General features: G+C 51.8%; 1 protein-coding gene across 5 annotated transcripts in view; it reads left to right on the top strand.

Moving 5' to 3' along the window:
- PCSK6 (proprotein convertase subtilisin/kexin type 6) overlaps nucleotides 1–17,964 on the top strand; it is a 190,399-nt gene that overhangs the window by 101,156 nt on the left and 71,279 nt on the right. For 3 of the 5 annotated variants that reach the window (XM_060005286.1, XM_060005282.1, XM_060005281.1), the window contains exons 7-10: nucleotides 7,248–7,316; nucleotides 7,609–7,781; nucleotides 11,784–11,996; nucleotides 15,299–15,399. In XM_060005286.1, the coding sequence (XP_059861269.1) occupies nucleotides 7,248–7,316; nucleotides 7,609–7,781; nucleotides 11,784–11,996; nucleotides 15,299–15,399 (556 nt within the window). The remainder of the gene's footprint in view (nucleotides 1–7,247; nucleotides 7,317–7,608; nucleotides 7,782–11,783; nucleotides 11,997–15,298; nucleotides 15,400–17,964) is intronic. The other 2 variants (XM_060005284.1, XM_060005283.1) reach the window with 1 other exon arrangement.

Genomic DNA, 17,964 nt, shown 5'->3' with positions numbered 1-17,964 from the left:
GAAGGGTCCATGGTGTGCACGTGTATTCTTTTCCTTGTTTGCATTCACATTCCTTCGAAAGATATTTCAGCCTTGCTCTCTCTCTCAGCCTCAAATGTACTAAGCTGTGTGCTCTGTCCTTCCTCTGATAATGGGGCAACGTGGGAGGTGGAGGGAAAGGATGGCGGGCCTCACCCCGTCCTCTCTCCTCACTTAACCTCTCTTTACTCTTTCACTCTGTTAACCTTTTTTCTTTTTTTTTTAATTTCAGCCCTATGTTTGATTTTCCCCTCCTCACTCCTTGTAATGCTCCTTCCCTCTTTCCCCATCTGCTTCTGGTCAGCATTGGTGGTGGGTGGGCTCAGACTTGCCTGCACCTACCAGCCTTCAGCTCATCATCATCATCATCATCATCATCTCCATCATCTCACCTGCCAGGTGAGCTCCATAGACAGGGCCCTCCCTGCCGGTGCCTTGAGAGGCCCCTGGGTGTGAGCCCAGCCGCTGCATCATGTCCTCCTGGCTTCATGGCCCCTCCCAGCACCCTGTGAGACAGGCTTTCTGGGCAGCCAGCTGTCCACCCGACCCCGCCCTGAGCAGAACTTGCTCTGTCAGGGAACCTGCAAGGCAGGCAGTGAAGCCCTCACCCCTTTAACTCTAAAGGGCATCAGTCTTTTGGGGAGTTGCTCCCCTGAACTGATGCTTAACAAGATTCAGACACTTCCCTGGGTCAGGATGGTGTCACCTGGAGCACAACCTGTCCTGCGTCCAACTTGGAGAAGCACCCCTGGCCCAAGGGACAGATCCCAAGGCTGCTAGGGAGCAGGGCCGTGGGCGGCTGCCAGGAACCCCTCCCGGGCCTGGCAGATGCCCTGAAACTGAAAAACTCTCTGCTCAGGCTCCATGAAGGACGTGCATCTTTTCAGTCTGTTGACTCTGTTTCTGGGAAGGAAAAATGAAACAGCAGCAGGCCAATTTCTCTTGGTGTTTTTGTTCTGTTTTGACTGGGGAACTGAATCATGCCTTTCTTTTCGCAAACATGAGACTGTTAAGTACATAACAGCTAAATTAATCCTTGCCCATATATTAGTTAATTATGTTAATTCAGACTTACAGAATTCAGTCTCATTAGCGTTTCCATTCAGTAGTTTAGGCTTATGAGTGTTTTAAGAGGACAGTTTAAGCTACAATTTTTTTTTTTTTTTTGTGGTACGCGGGCCTCTCACTGTTGTGGCCTCTCCCGTTGCGGAGCACAGGCTCCGGACGCGCAGGCTCAGCGACCATGGCTCACGGGCCCAGCCGCTCTGTGGCATGTGGGATCTTCCCGGATCCGGGCACGAACCCATGTCCCCTGCATCGGCAGGCGGACTCCCAACCAGTGCGCCACCAGGGAAGCCCTAAGCTGCAATTTAATCTTCAAAGGCTCCAAGTGCATTTTCCACTGCAGGAGGATTCTAAATACCTTGCGAGGTTTGGGAGGATTTAGTGACCGTGGGCAACTACAGCCCCACATTCTCATCAGAGACTCCCCGCCTGCTGGGTCTGGTACCCCGAGGCTAAGAGGAACCTTGGGAAGGAGGAGATCGACAAGCGTGGCCACAGCTCCTGCACCGTGTCCCCCTGGTGGCCATGCCCCCGCCACGCTGCCCTGCAGCCCCCCCGCCCCAAGGACAGGTGAGCCGGTTCTAGGCTGCGTGCTGGGCTTCCTGAGGTTGTCCTCACAGACACTGAGCAGGAAGCAGCTCTGCTTCTGGGGGTGTGTGAGGAAGGCTGGGGAGAGCACAGGGAGCACGTCCAAGCCTACGTGACAAGCCGGTGGCCTCTGTTCTGGGTGGTGTGACTGTCTTATCGCCACCGTGTTCTGGTCTCTGTCAAAGGCCAGCTCAGGGCATGTGCTCACGTCCTTGTCACAGGTGCACATCCGCTAGGGCTCCTCGTGTCCCCACTTGCAGGATGGATACTCGGGTCCCCATCATGCTCTTCTGTCCCAAGCTGCCAGCTCTCACTGGATCGCCTTGTTCTCTGGCCCCTGCTCCCTGGTGGAGAGACCACGAAAGTCAGTCTGCGTTTCAAATCTCTAGAGCATTGCTGAGGTTCTTCCACTCTTCTATAGTTCTCTGAAAAATCAGCAGAACCTGGTTATGAAAGAGTGACCTGTTTTAAAATAGAGATTTCATTACTATTTAGGTATGACAAGGCCCATAGATCAGGAGACAATGGCCATTGAACAGAGTTTGTTACTCACAGTTCCCAAGAGGATGGGTTATGCCTGGCGTGGAGGACACGCGGAAAAGCACCAGGGTTGGTCGGGGGGCAGAGGGAGCGAGGGGACCTGTGGGCTTCAGCCTTTATTGTGGTTTCTGCAGGAAAGAATGGGCGAGGTGGGGTGAGCAGGCTTAGGATGGGCTAGTTTGAATCATTTCAGGGCTCAGGGCTTAGGAGCTGCCCCTGGTTGTATGGTACCAGGCCCTGGGCTGATTAGGGCAGGTGGAGAGTAACCCCAAGTGTAAAAGCCCCATAAAGGGGGGGTGCTTGGGGGTGTGAGCTCTGGATTGGTTGGTTTGCATAGGAAAGATGTGCTCCTGGGGTAGTTCTGGACCATATCCAGGAACTGGCCAGCCCTGGGGCATGGGGGTGTCGGTCCCTGCAGCGTCAGCAAGGCCCCAGGATGTCAAAGCATCAGAATACAGAAGATAAGAGACCCGGTTCAAGGCCTACCTAGGAGGGGCCCGGGGCTCCGTGGCAGGACAGGCCCGTGAGTTCACTGGGGCACCACTGGCTCTAGCTGTGTTTCCACTACAGAGGGAGATTGGGAAACTAGCAGGAGGCCAGGGGGAACTTGGCTTGGCTGTCAGCCGCGGGTCTCCAGGCACTTCGTGTGACAATGGCAAGTGCAGATGTGGCTCCCAACCCGGCCGACCATGCCCCCCGCCCCGGGTCCTAGGAGGAGGCTGTCACGTGTGGGTGTATTTAGAGATCTGAGAGCCCTGTTTGTCTTAGGCCATAATGAGAGTTAACAGAAACCTTTTAGGTTTTTAACATTTCTAAACAACTGTTGCAACCTCACTTGGCCCAGAATGACTGTTGGTAGAACACAATGTACTGTAGTTTTAGTGGGGGGAGAAAAAAAAAAACAAAAACCAATTCTCTGTGGATTTATGAAAATAAACTCAGAATTAATGAGCAAAATTTGTTGGGGAGGCCTATGTGTCACACTCAGGAAGCTACAGGCTCATTTTACTTGCCGCTTTTGTTCTAGCCTTGCCATTCGTTTGCTGAAGGCAAAATACGTTACTTGTAAGTAAACAAAAGTGGCCCCCGTGTCCTGCTCCCCTGCCTTCCTGCAAACATTAATCACCGGCTGACTTCTCTGTGTGTGTGTGTGTGTGTGTGTGTGTGTTCTCCCTGTTACCTTTTTTGGGGCTTACCAACAGAAATGTATTTTCTCTTGGTTATGGAGGCTGTTGAGTCCAAGATCAAGGTGTCGGAAGATCTGGTTTCTTCCGAGGCCTCTCTCTAGACCAGCACATACGGCTGCTTTTCACTGTGTCTTCTCGTGGTTATCCCTTAGTCTGTGTTGTCCGTGTCAGAATTTCCTCTTCTTAAAAGGACACCAGTCGTGTCGGATGGGTGCCCACCCATGTGACCTCATTTCAGCTTAATTACCCCTTTAAAGACCCCGTCTCCAAAACCAGCACACTCTGATCTTCCTGTTTACTTTTTTAAAATTGTTTATTTATTTATTTTATATCGAAGTACAGTTGAGTTACATTGTTGTATTAGTTTTAGCTGTACAGCACAGTGATTCAGTTTTATATATATTTTATATATAAATATTCTTTTTCAGGTTCTTTTCCCATATAGGTTATTACAGAGTATTGAGTAGAATTCCCTGTGCTATACAGTAGGTCCTTGTTGGTAATCTATTTTATATTTAGTAGTGTGTGTATGTTAATCCCAAACTCCTAATTTATACCCACCCTTTTCTCCTTTGGGAAAAGACAAATAACATATGATGTCGCCTATATGCGGAATCTAAAAACAAAATACAAATAAATTTATTTACAAAACAGAAAGAGACTCACAGACATAGAAGACAAATCCATTGCCTTTGAACATGGAACTTCTTCAGGACGTTTTCAGGGGAAATGCTGTGTCTCGGGCTGCTTCACATGGGCATCTGCATGTCCACGGGTTTGCCTTGCCTTATACAAGCCTGTGGTTTGCAAAGTCCCACCATAAGTTAGGAGCAGGAAAAGGGAGGAAGGACGGGTCACTATGAAAAAAAATGTTTTGTTTTTTTTAAAAATAAATTTATTTACTTATTCATATTTATTTTTGGCTGTGTTGGGTGTTCGTTGCTGCATGCAGGCTTTCTCTAGTTACAGCGAGCAGGGGCTACTCTTCGTTGTGGTGCGGTGGCTTCTCTTGTTGCGGAACACAGGCTCGAGGCGCATGGGCTTCAGTAGTTGTGGCACACGGGCTCAGTAGTTGTGGCTCATGGGCTCTGGAGCACAGGCTCAGTAGTTGTGGTGCACGGGCTGAGTTGCTCTGTGGCATGTGGGATCTTCCCGGACCAGGGCTCAAACCCGTGTCCCCTGCGTTGGCAGGCGGATTCTTAACCACTGCACCCCCAGGGAAGTCCCGGTTGGTTTTTTTTAACTTCATCAAGAGTCTTGTAAAATCATTGCTTTCATCAGGTTCTCCTGGGGCCTTGAAACTATCGTTGGGTGCAGGCCATTTTATGGAAAGTTTATTGTTTCCTGCTAGGCAAGCTGTGTGATGCTTCCCTGGGGGACTGAGCCCTGGCAGCACTAGGAGGTGTCCACCCAAACGCAAACCTGTCGGGCCCTGCAAAGCCCCGCTATCCTCCTCCTCACACTCCTCCCACCTGGTGCCGCAGACGGGCCCTTGGAGTGGACGGCTCAGGCCTGCTCATCCTCCCCTGGGAGCCCTGAACCCAGCCCACTGCTGAGTCGTGAGCACGCTAACAACCATGAGTGGATCTGCCATCCAGATGATTTGTCCACATTATTTTTGTACCTGACAGTTTATGGGAAATGGGTCTTTATTTTTTCATTGGAGAAATGACTGTTTTCTTCAGTTTGGCGTTTCCAGAGAGCCATTCACATTTAAAGCTAATATTGGAACAGCAGGTTTCCACTGAAAATATTTACCTTTTCCTTGTTGGCAACTTGTCAGTGTAGGGGAAAATAGATGCTTCATTAAAATCTAAATACATTATGCTTTCTTTCTCACACGTCAGTCACTCTTCCTCCAAGTTGAGGAACATTGTGAGAAGTGTTGGGAAAGCATTCTGGTCTTATGTTTTTACTTATTTTAGATGTCATCTGGCATCTTGTTCTTGTTCAAAAAGAGGCATCCCAACACCTATCACTGGCATGGAGAAGCCCTAGGATAGCAGGTTAAATGTCACCCCTAGGACATCAGAATTGATGGTGGCTTCAGTGTGACCGGCGGGGTCTCTTGCCCTGGAAACTCCATTGCCAAATAGAAGGGCATAAAGAAAGCAGCTGCCGTTTCTCAGAAAGCACAGGGCCCCAGTGCCTTAGCAAATAGTTAATTCCCCCGGCTACCCTGGCAGGTGAGCTTTGTGGAAAACAAGGGCTCGGACAGGTTGAGACCCTGGGCCAAGGTCACACGCAGCCGAGATGAGATTCCACCCCAGGACCGTCTGACCCCTGCTCTCTTCCCCCAGCTGTGAGCTGCTCTTTATTTTGCCTGGGGCCCCGCCTCTGCCACACCACATGGCCAACGTCCTGTACTCGTTATGGCCTCTCCTTGGGGTTTGTGGCTCCAAGAGCCTCTGGGCCTAGTGTCTCTGATGTAGCCAAAGAGACGAAGGCCCTGGGCACATAGACTAGCAACTGGGAAGGATGGTACTTGGGGCTACCCTGAGTCTCCTCGTCCACCCAGAAATCTGAGAAAGGAGAAAGTGCGATGAGCTGATGCAGCAGAAGGGGCCCTGCCCCACGACAGATGCCCACAAACCCAGAAAAGATTTGGCCCTCGTTATAACCCCCTTGATCTTCAAAGGGAAATTGGCTCCCACTTCCTTGAAATTAAGAACCTCTGTTTATCAAAAGACACCATAACAAGTGAGAAGACAAGGCATCAACTGGGAGAAGATGTTCACAACATACATAACCAGGAAAGGATGAATTCCCAGTACAGGCAAAGCTAAGCAGTGTATCGTGCAGACAGTTGTATTAAAACACCCGTTTTTAAAGGCAATGGAAAGACTAGTCCGAAATTCTGAGCAGTTTCCTCCGTGAGGGGCAGGGCTTGGGTTGAGGCCACAGTGGCTCAAGTTCATATTTTCCCTAGATGAATGTTCATGTGTGTCTGTTATTTTATTAGGCTTTATAACTAACATGTTTGTGCCAGGCAGTCCTTCATACATGCCAAATAGTAAATGTTTTAAAAATAAAGGTAAAAAGTAGTTATTAACAACCCCCGGAGGTAGGTTTCACTGTCCCCGTTTTTACAGGTGGGGTCAGACTAGCTGCTGACACACACTGGGTACTTACTGCACTCCAGGCACTTTATATGAATCGTTTTTTTCAGTGTTTATGGCTCCTCTATAGATACAGTCATTTTCATCATCACAGTTCATAGAAAACAGAAGCTTAGTGAGACAAGGTAGTTCTTGCAGTCACTAGCTGGTCACGACTGGTGGTCAAAGCAGGGCTTCCCCCATGACCTGCCCCATGTCCCTCTCGTGGGTGAGGGGGTGACCAGGCGTCTACCCCCACTCGTCCTGTGCTGCCGTCTCCATGTCTGAACGATGGTGGCATCCCCACGCTGTCTACTGCCAGGCACCTGAGGTTCTGAATCACTCAGGCGGTCGTAGACCGGGAGGCCCAAATCACAGACAGTTACGTCCCACAGTTCTGGAGGCTATAAGTCCAAGATCAAGGTGCTGGCCCACTGGTTCCCCATGAGGCCCACGTGGTGGCTGGCAGACGACCACCATCCGTGTCCTCACACGGTGGAGGGGACAGGAAGCCAGGGAAGGGTGCTAATCCTGCCCTGGGGCCACCCTCCTGACCTCACCTAAACCTAGTTACCTCCTAAAGTCCCCCCTCCAGATGCCCTCACCTCGGGGGTTAGGGCTGTAGCATATGAATCTGGAGGGACACAGCGTTCAGTCCATGGTAGGCAGGGATGAGGGGAAGGGAAATAGATGGAGAGCTGGCAGGTAGAGCGGATGGTGTTGAAATCTATCTCTGCTGCTCCCTTTTAAGGCCGTCCAGCTATAAGGAGCTGGTTCTCTGATGACCTCAGCCCCTTCCTCGGTCAGCACCCATGTGGCTGTGAGTACTTTTGTTGAGTTTTTGATGTCACCCGGGCCTAATCTCACTCTTGTTTTGCCGTGAATGTCTCTGACATTGTGTTTGAGTACAGTTTCGAGGTTCTAAGAGCAGGAGTTTCCAGTAGCTTGGTGTCCCAGCTAAGCATGGGGCCCGGATGCTGTGCCCAGCTCCCCGGACAGCTGTGCGGGGACCACGGTCCACACGGGGACCAGTGGCCGTGCGGGACCAACACCTGCATGGAACCCCCCACCCACCCACCTTCCATGCGACTGTCACGGGCCTGTGCTTCCAGGCATCCGCATGCTGGACGGAGACGTGACCGACGTGGTGGAGGCCAAGTCCCTGGGCATCAGACCCAACTACATCGACATTTACAGCGCGAGCTGGGGGCCGGATGACGACGGGAAGACGGTGGACGGGCCCGGCCGACTGGCCAGACAGGCCTTCGAGTACGGCATTAAAAAGGTGTGAGTAACCCAGAGCTGCGAGGGAGCCTCAGGGATGGGGGGAATAGTGAAAATATTTAACAGTGAGAAATCAGAAGGAATAAAGCCAAAAAGAATATTAAAAAGACTCTCAGTCCGACAAACCCAAAGATGATCTTTCAAATGCTCTTTTAACTCTTCTATGCATATGGAAGGAACTGGGTTCCCTCACCTTTTTTAGAAACAAATATGGGACCATCTTCATGCTGTTTCGCAGTATGTCTTATCAAACAACCAACATGTCATATAGGTAAGAAGAAATCTTGTCACATAGGTAACAATAAATAAACTTGAGGGACTTCCCTGGCGGTCCAGTGGTTAAGACTCCATGCTTCCACTGCAGGGGGCGTGGGTTCCATCCCTGGTCGGGGAACTAGATCCCACATGCCATGCAGTGTGGCCCAAAAATAAATAAATAAATTTGAGCAGCATACACACAAAATTAGAGTGACACAGGGGAGAGCCCCAAAGCAGGACGGCGATGGTGCCAGGACCAGAGCGAGGGAGAAGTCATTTGGGGGCTCAGGGAAGTGGCCGTCCACCAACGAGAGCAGAAGGACATCACCTCATTACAGAGTAGCTGTTCCGGAAAGTACCAGCTGGTCACTCACCAGCCCCCTGGCTCTGAGCCTTGGAGCCTGACTGCCCCCAGCTGAGGGGTGTATGCAGGTGGGTGGTGGGGATCCTAGACTAACCACCCGGCCTGTTAACTGGGACAGTGCAGGTGGAAGGGGTGTCTGGGCCTCGGCCCACCTGCTCACAGGAAACCCGAGCCGGGGAGCTGTCTGCGTCCATCACGGGGAGTGTGCTCACCCAGCACCCCCGAAGCAGCAGGTCTTGGCCAGGTTCCCTCCCTGCCAGCTCGCAGCCCAGTGTGTTTGGGGTGGACCCCACTGGGGGCTACACCGAGCAAACATCTGAGCATGGGCCCTCCACCCCCCGGCTGAGGGGGAGCTGGCAGGCTCCTCTCGGGAGGTCCAGCCCAGTCACTCTGTGGTCATCAGTTCTGGGTCCTTGTGAGTCAGAAAAGCCTGGAGATGTCCCAGCTCTTACAAGCACGGTGGCAAGGCAGATTTATGGGTGAGGACAACTTCTTGGAGCAGACACAGAGCTGTGGTCAGCGTCCGGGTGGCCCTGGGAGGCCCGGCAATGCTGGCAGGGTTGGGTCAGGAGGTCCAGGCATCCCCAAGGCAGGGTTTATACCTCTGACTTCTACAGGAAACAGGACGGGGGCCAGGTCAAGCCCATTTTATTATCTATATTTTAAAAACATTTTTAAAAAGTTCTTATCTTATTGTAAACCATACATGATTAAAATGTGGTTAACAAATAAAATAGTACCAGAGGATTATAGTGAAAGCAGCCCTTATCGCTCTCTGCCCATCCCCCCGTGGTGCCCCACAGAGGAGCAATCCTGAATTCTGAGCAACACCGGCTACATCCAGCTCTCAGGGGAGTGTGGAAGGTGCGGAGAGGACCATGTGGTTCTTGTCACAGTTTCTTGAAATACTGAAGTCACTTCATTTTTTTTTTTTTTTAGTCATTCTGAATAAAATATGCCACATAGGGAGCCTTAGATCGCAGCTGTCTGAAGTTGTCACTGAAAATCCTCCTAGAGATTTGATGATCTCAGACCGAACCACATTCTCCCATCTGTTTTTCCTCCTCGATGCCCTGTTTGTCACCTATATCCTTTTTCTGTAAAATCTGACTTCATCTTTGGTAGATGGTGTGGGTTGGTGGTAGGAGACATCAGACCCTGTACTTTGGCATAAACATGTGTTTGATGTTGGTCCTCGTATGGCTTGTCACCCAGAAGGGGAGAGTCAGTGTCACTGTGGCTGAAAGCACTGGCTTTGTCCAGATGCCGGGCATTTGCTAGCCCTCTGAGTCCATGGATGAGGTCTCCGCTTCCCAGGCAAGATGCTCAAATACGTTCCGATGGTGTTGAGGTGTGGTGGCTTCCTGAACAGAAGTGCAAGTTCATAGCCAGGGTTGAAACGTCCCCTGGAGCCTCTGTCCTGTGGCTTCCATAGGAACAGAAGACCCGGAAAGTGAAAATGCAGTCCTCAGCGATGGCTCAGACCTGGGTGCTTCCTCTGCCTCGTTCCCACGTTCCCTTTCCAGGAAACTGTTTTCAGAAGGGAAAGAGGCTTTGGACGCCTTGATGCCTGTGAGAACTCATGGGTCTAGTGGTACCTGCAAAGTGCAAGGTGAAGAGATGCAAGTCTTTGGCATTTAGGCCTCTGTTATTCAAAGTGGGGTCCCAAGCAGCAGAGCTGGCATCACCTGGGAGCCCGTCAGAAGTGCAGAATCTTGGGCTCACCTGGACAAGCTGAGCCCAAGTCTGCGATGTAGCGAGACCCCCAGGGATTCTCCTCACAAGTGTGAGAAGTGCTTTTTGAGGCCATTCTCCATGCTGCTGGAGCAGTAAGATCGCTTGCCCTGCTTTGCAAGATGACAGCCTTTGATAAATAATTTGGAGTGAGGTGAGGAGTTGGAGGTGAAATAAAGACAGGCTCTGACGGGTTCAACACCCTTTCATTCCAATTTTCGTTGGCTTTGAATGAGCTTCTGATTAATCTTTTCCAACAGGTAGTTATGGGCACAGACACATGCATGTCCTTAGTCCTTTGTGCCTTTTTTTCCAGAAGGTTGCCATTTTTGCTAACTGTAAGTAACCTTTCTGTCGAGCTGTTGGCCGTTTGGGCAGGTCTGCCTTCGAGATGTGGAAAACGGAGTGGACGAGGCAGTTTTGAGCCCTGGGACTGGGCTGTCCCTCGAGCCTCAGGTTGGAACTGGTGCAGATGTGGGAGTGAAGACAAATAGGCAGAAAAGGGTGGGGACCTGTGGTCTACTTGGTCCAAAAGTGGGGTGTCCTGGTGCTTCTGGAGCAGGTGGGTGCCCTCAGTCCGGGTGGACTTGAGCTCCAAGGGTGTGTCAGGCATCCTGTCAGAAGCAGCGCTTCAGTCGGGCTACGGGGAATTGTAGGATTTTGTTGAAAATTTTCTTTAAATTGGCCAGTTGTTGGGCCTGAGTGTCAGTTTCCTCCTGTGTGTTTGGACAGGAGTATCCTTGGCAAGGATGCCGGAGCCACCAGCCCACGTGGAGATGGGTATTGGCACCTCTCTCTGGGGCTGGCTGTGCCCACCAACGGTCCAGCCTTTCGGACCGAACGGGTCGGTTCTGTCTTGGAACTGGTGTTCTTCTTTAGCTGGTGTTTGTGGCTGGGATGAGTGTTGGTTGGATCCCATGGGTGTGGGTTGGAGAGGCTGCAGGAGCTCCCCTGACCTGCTACTGTCTTACAGCGACTTGCTGTCACGTGTGTGTCCTTAAATGTGAAAAGCTACACACAGGTGAAGCCGCTGGCTTTGGTTGCGCTGGCAGTGTGGCCGCTTCAACGCTGACCCAAGGGGAAGCCCGGGGGCGCTCTCCTAGGATGGCCCCGGGGTGTTCTGGCCCTTGGCCCTCGTTCCTGCAAATCCTGGGCCCGCCGCTTTTCTAGGAGCTCTTCTCCAGGAAGGATGCTTCTGCAGCTGGGTTTTCAGGAAGTTTTGCCCTCTTCCTCAGCCAGAAAAATTAACGTCATAAATTCAGCCGTCAGCTTTCATCTCAGTGTACTTGGGGACGCTGCTTGGTCTTTCTGATCGTGGGACATTGCAGTGGAAATCACTGGTGTTGCTCTGGGACAGAGCAGCTTGTGTGAGGGCCTTGATTTTCCCGTGAAGAACAGGGAGGACTTTCTGGGCCAGCTTCTCAGTCTGACATTGTGATTCTATGGTGTCATGGCTGTTGCCGCCAACACTACGAAAATTGGAACGCCAGAGCCCATCAGCCCACAGACCACGCACTGGGCAGCCTCTGTCTGGTCTGAGTGCATCCTCCTCGGCCCCCTCCCTCTTCATGGGTGGAGGGGGACGCTGGACAGGGGTGAGACCAGCTGGGGGTCCATGTGGGCTGACGCCTGTCCTCTCCCCTCCAGGGCCGGCAGGGCCTGGGCTCCATTTTCGTCTGGGCGTCGGGGAACGGCGGCCGAGAGGGGGACCACTGCTCCTGCGACGGCTACACCAATAGCATCTACACCATCTCCGTGAGCAGCACCACGGAGAATGGCTACAAGCCCTGGTACCTAGAGGAGTGTGCGTCCACCCTGGCCACCACCTACAGCAGCGGGGCCTTCTACGAGCGCAAAATCGTGAGTCCTCGACGGAACCCCGGGGGATGAGCTCCTCGTCCCATTCTCAGGAGGACGGGCCAGTCAGGGCAGTGTGTACCTGGCGCCGGGCCCAGCCTTGCCGTCAGGGAACTAGTTGTGCCTCAAGGTAAACCCCAGGCCCTTGGCAACCTTCCTCAGACCCTGCCTTTCTAATTTTGGCACAGAGTACCAATTAAAACCCTCTCTGTCTCTAGGGATCTAAAAATAGCCTTTAAGAAAGGAGTGTATTCTCAGCGCGGTGTCTTTTTTAAGCTTTCTGTGTTCTGTGGTCACATCACTTGGGATCCAACTGGCCTGTTCAGTTTCAACGTGCAAAACAGAGTGAGAGAAAGTCTTGCTTCTATACGGAAACAGTTTAGAAATCTGAGTGTCCTAGGTGTTCCCTTCCTCACAAAAGGACTTTTCCAGACACTTGAGGTTGAGAGTGGTTCTGTCGGTTACGCTCACTTCAATGAACACAAGTGCGGTTTATCTTTTAGAAAGTAACTTTTAGTTTAGTGATGGGTGAAGTTTGTGCTTGTTCCTTCCCTACGTGCTTTCCTACTTTGAAAAAATGTAAGAGGGGAGGGTTTCAAGTTGAAATCAATGCAGAATTCAAATGCACAGTCGTTAAGATGGTTTTTAGACCTTTAAAAAAAGGAGACCGTGGTGCTGGCCAACTGGTTTAACCTGAAAGCTCACTGGCGTCTTTTCATTTCTCCTGTTGCCTGGCCACTTCTTTAGACATTACTTGCAGGCATATTTTTACATTTTTCTGCGGGAGCGTGCAGGCTTCCCGTTCCCTGATTTGCTCTGCACCAGTGGGAAGGTCAGCCGCTATCCTCCCACCGCCAGCCTGGCAGCAGCCCGGGCTGTTTCACGAAGGTATTAATTTATTTTCCTTTTCTACTGGACTGTGCACCCCTGGGATGGGGCTGAGATTCTGAATGGTGTCCTGTTCATTTAGGAATCTAGCTCATTTGAACACGGACTTGCTGGAGTCTCATTAAGCAGAACCTGACAGAGGCCTTGGCTGGAGGGGGCAGGGAGGTGCTGTGTGCCGGGGACTCTGTGCTGGGTGGATGCCATTCCCCATCCCTGGGAGCAGGGCTTGCAGCTTTATTTGCTTAATTAATCACACAGCATCTGCAGGTGTGTACGTGTGCATGCGTGGGCACACACCTTAGCTGCAAAATGCCTTAATTTCTTTTTCTTTTTTAAAAAAAATTCTCTGAGCCCTAATGTATGGTAAGAAGGGTGTCGTTGGGCAGAGGGTGAAAGAGAAAATCACACTCCATTGCAGCTGCTGTCCTGGTGCTCGTCCCTGGTAGTATGGGTGGCAGGTTGTTTTTGTTTTGGTTTTTGTTTTTTCCCCCAACTCAACAAGGCCAGGTGTTTGCTCTGAGTCCCTTAGAGACCCTGCCAGGGGGTGAGCCCCTTCCCTGGATGGTGGGCAGCTCGCGTCTGCACGTTCAGGCAGGTGTCCATGGAAATTGGAGCTCGGGCCCCTCGTCCTCTTCCGTTGCTACAATGCAGCGAGTACCGACCTGCGAGGGATTGCCCGGTGCTGAGACAGGGCTTGTGATCAAATCAGTTGCACTTCTAAAGAGGCATCTCTCCCTCATTCATCCACTCACTGAGCACAGCCAAGTACCAAGCAGGATGTAGAGTTTCAGGAAGGGGCTGCCCACCTCCCTGTGGGGAGGCCCCTCTACTCATGCCCCTTTCTCTGAGGCTGGAGAGCCAGCCACGGGCCTTACCTGCTCTTGGGAGCTTGGTGTCCTGCCCACACAATCTCATTTTCCCTCACTGGCCACCTTTGACTGAGTACAAGCATGTGCCAGGTGCCAGCTGTGCTTTCACAGGAGCCCCGTGAAGGACTTGGCATTAAGCCCCTTTGCAGATGAAGATCCTGGGGTCAGAGAGGTTGCATCCTCATCCCTGCTCCCTTGCCCTCCCCAATGTCAAGGTCCTGCTGAACTAGGAGGGGGGGAGGAGGCTGGTCTCCACCAGCATCCCTGTCGAATCTTTCTCTGTGTGTGTGACACGGGCTGGATCCCTCTCACTGGTGATGGTCGGCCCAGCTGAATCATGAGGAAGGAAAATGCTGTGTTTGGAAGAGGATCTGGACTGTTACCACAGGGGAAATTCGTTCTCAAGGGTTTTGCAGATGGGTTGCTGGAGGCTTACGGTTGGTGGGTATATTAGTCTCCTATTGCTGTCATAACAAATTGTCCCAAACTTCGCAGCTGGAAACAGCACAGCTGTGTCATCTCACAGCTCTGTGGGCCAGAAGTGCTGCAGCCTCCACTGGGTCTCACGAGGCTGATGTCCAGGTGTTGGCCGGGCTGTGTTCCTTTCCAGAGGCTAGAGGGAGAATCCATTCACTGTTCATCCAGGGTGTTCACAGAACTTAGTTCCTGGTGGTTATAGGACTGAGCTCCTGTTTCCGTGTGGGCTGGCTGCCGAGGGCTGTTCCCAGCTTCTGCGGGCCACCCATGTTCCTGGCTTTTGTCCCCCCAGCGCCCTCTTCAAAGCCAGCAGGGAGGGTCAGGTCCCTCCTAAGCCTCATCTCTCTGACAGACTTTTAAGGGCCCTGTAATTACATCCCCGACTTAAGTTCAGCTGGTTAGCAGCCTTAGTTCTACCTGCAAAATGCATGGGAGTCACACTAGGGCCAGTGTCCCATCCAGCACAACAGGCGTCTCCCAGCTGTACCCACGCGTGCTTCTCCGTTTCAGTTCAAAGGGAAGGTGCAGTCAGGCTGGACTGTGGTGAGGCCCAGAATCAGTGCCCACCCCCGTCACCGAGGGACACAGGTGTAGCTCCTGCTGCAGACAGAACTGGGTGCTCTGGGACACTGTCAGCTACCTGGGAGGACGTCCTGGTGGAGAGAGTGCTCTGTGACCTTCTCTGACCAATGGCCGATCTCTGGCTCACGGCAGAGATGCTCTCTGGGCCAGACGACACCAGCACGTGTTTCCCTGCTCTGAAGTCTGGAGTGACTTGGGGGTTGTTGATGGGGGCCCTGGCAGGGGGTCTTGGCGTGGAGGCCCCTCTGTTTCATTCTGTCTCTCTGTTGAGTCTCGGGCTGCATCTGCAGTGGTGGGGGGCTGTGGCCTTAACCCCCTGTTCCTACCCCGCCATCACCGTGTTGCTGCAGGGGGTGCCAGACACGCGGAAACCTCCGTTGCCAAGGTGTGTCTGCATAGCACCTCTTCCATCCCTGGGGCTAAGGTCACGCCTGCCCGGGGCAGTGTCCTGAGCAGCCTCTGACCCGGCTGCTTGCTGCCCCTGCCCAGGTGACCACGGACCTGCGCCAGCGCTGCACCGATGGCCACACCGGGACCTCTGTTTCAGCCCCCATGGTGGCCGGCATCATCGCCTTGGCGCTGGAAGCAAAGTAAGTTCCCACCTACCTTCCCTCCTTTTCCTTTTTTTAAAAAAGTGTTTATTGTGGTAAAATACACATAACGTAAAATTTATGTTTTACACACCATTTTAAGGGTGATGCTCGTTAAGCACATTCACTGTTGAGTGACCGTTGCCACCACCCATCTGCAGAACATTTTCGTCTGCCCAGACTGAAGCCCTGTACCCGTCAGATAGCTTCCTGTGTGGTCTGCTTGGGCTTAAACAACAGAAACGTACGATCTCACAGTTCTGGAGGCTAGAGGTCTAAGATCGCGGTGTCGGCAAGGCTGTTTCCCTCTGAGGCCTCTCTCCTTGACGTGTCAGTGGTCACCTTCTCCCCGTGTCCTCACGTGGCGTCTGTGTGTGTGTGTTTAGATCCTTCTGTAAGGACACCAGTCACGTTGGATCAGGGCCCACCCTAATGACCCCATTTCACCTTAATTACAGACGCCCATCTCCAAATGCAGTCACGTCTGAGGTCCTGGGGGTCAGGGCCTCAACGTGTGATTTTGGGGAAGGGACGTGCAATGCAGCCCATAACACTCCCCATTTCCCCCTCACCCAGCTCCTGCCAACCACCGTTCTAGTTTCTGTCTTTATGAACCTGACTCCTCTCGGACTTCAAATTTGTGGGATCACACAGTGTTTGTCCTTCTGTGTCTGCCTCACTTCACTCAGCATAGTGTCCTCCAGGTTCACGTCAGGATTTCTCCTTAATGGGCATGAGTGGCTTCTTCCCTTCTCTCCCGTTTTCAAGCTCACAGTCTCCTGCCCTTCGCAGGAGCACAGGGAGCCGGGGGGGGGGGGTGCCCCAAGCCTGCACCGCACCCCCAGACCACACTTTAGGCTGATACAGCTGTCCTTTGTCAACTGTAGTTCATAAGTTGACAATACGGTGGTGATGTTTTATCTGCTTTAAGCTGAATGAAAGCCCTAGAGTTGTCAATGGGTGGAAGGTTCAGAAGAAGAGAGTCTACTACACATACAGTCATGGGATCAAAAACAGATTTTAGTTTAAATATCAAAACTGGCTCAGAACAGCCCAGCCCTTTGAAGGAGTCATTTGCCGCAGGTGAGATTTTAAATGATTCAGCAGTTATATTTGGGTTGCTGCAGTCCTTCTAATTATGTATGTTTGCTCGTTGATTTGCATCAGGCGAAAGAGCGTAAAACTCAAATGCTACCCATTTCACAAAGAAAGAGCTAAATATCTTTGATTTTCAGGCCAAAATGATAGCTTCTGTGTCCTGAGGCTCATTTAAAAAATGCTAAATAGTTGCTTGTGTGGGAAGTTGCTTTCATATACTTGGTGATTAGTTGTTTTATATTTTCTTTCCTTCCTTATTGGAAACATGGAAGGAGTTTTGTTAGTTGAAACTAAATAGAAAACAGACCCCGCTTTGTGCCGGATTGTCCCATTAAACTTGGCCTGTGGACTCATGAATTCCCCGATCACTGCCTCATCGTTTTAGCTCATCCTCAGAATTTTACAGGTGGTAGGTCAAGCACACGTCATTGGAAACAGCGTCCACTTAGAGCATTTAAACACATAGGGTTGGTCCAGGAAGGAACTTGGTGTAACCAGGGGCACTGCCGGCCTCAGCTGAGGGGCTTTGGAGGCCGGGGTAGTATCTGGACAGCTGCTCACGTGTGCAGCAATTTTGCTGTGGAAGGAGGCCGGGCAAAGCCAGGTCACCTGGGGGGAGAAGCTCTCGGGGGTGCAGGAGGCCTGCAGGCAGCATGTGACAAGGATGAAGGAAGAGCCTTATGTGTGAGAACCACCCCCAAGGCCTAGCAATCCCTTCTTCACTTAAAAAAACATTTTAAACACCATTTCTTAGACATGTTTTCATACAACTATATATGTGATTTCAGTACTATCATCAAAAATGAAATGGAGTTTCTCCTGGTAAGATGGTTTCTCACATCCTCCCTTTCTAAACCCTTTCTGTGTCAGCTCTGAAGCCCAGGCTTCCTGGCATCTGTGCTGAGCTCCCGGGGGGCTGGCTTTCTCCATCCTGGGTGGACCCTGCAGATGTGAGGGGTGACGAACCCGGCCAAACAGGGGAAAGGGCGGCAGGCACATCTGCCGTCTGGAATCCAAAGCCTGTGCGTGCGCCTCTCCACCAGAGGGCAAGGCCGTGGGCCACTCGGGGCCTCAGATCCTCCTCTAACAGTGAGGCTGGCTGTGGTCCTCAGAAGGGCAGTGGATAAGGGGAGGATAGCAAGTCAGCTTGTGCCAAGAAAAGGTCTGGAAACTGTACTGATGGGAACAGTTGGGATAGGCAGCCAGGAGGCCACTGACTGGCCGGGGACCAGCACAGTGTCAAGAACGTGGTGGAGAAATCAGGGGAAGCCAGGGCTAGAGCCCAGAGAGCGGGAGACCCCAGGGAGGAGGAGTACACAGGCCCCCCAGGACTCAAGCCACAGGTGAGCTTCTAGTACTAAAGCAGGCAAAGCATTTGTTGGGAAAGTAAAATAGTGCAGCTGCTGTGAAAAACAATGTGATGGCTCCTCAAAAAATGAAACAAAGAATTACCATATAATTTAACAA

The sequence above is a fragment of the Delphinus delphis genome, chromosome 2 (genome assembly GCF_949987515.2).
Source record: "Delphinus delphis chromosome 2, mDelDel1.2, whole genome shotgun sequence".
NCBI classification, from domain to species: domain Eukaryota; kingdom Metazoa; phylum Chordata; class Mammalia; order Artiodactyla; family Delphinidae; genus Delphinus; species Delphinus delphis.
Note: the sequence above shows the minus strand (reverse complement) of the source record. Positions and strands in the feature narration are given on the sequence as shown.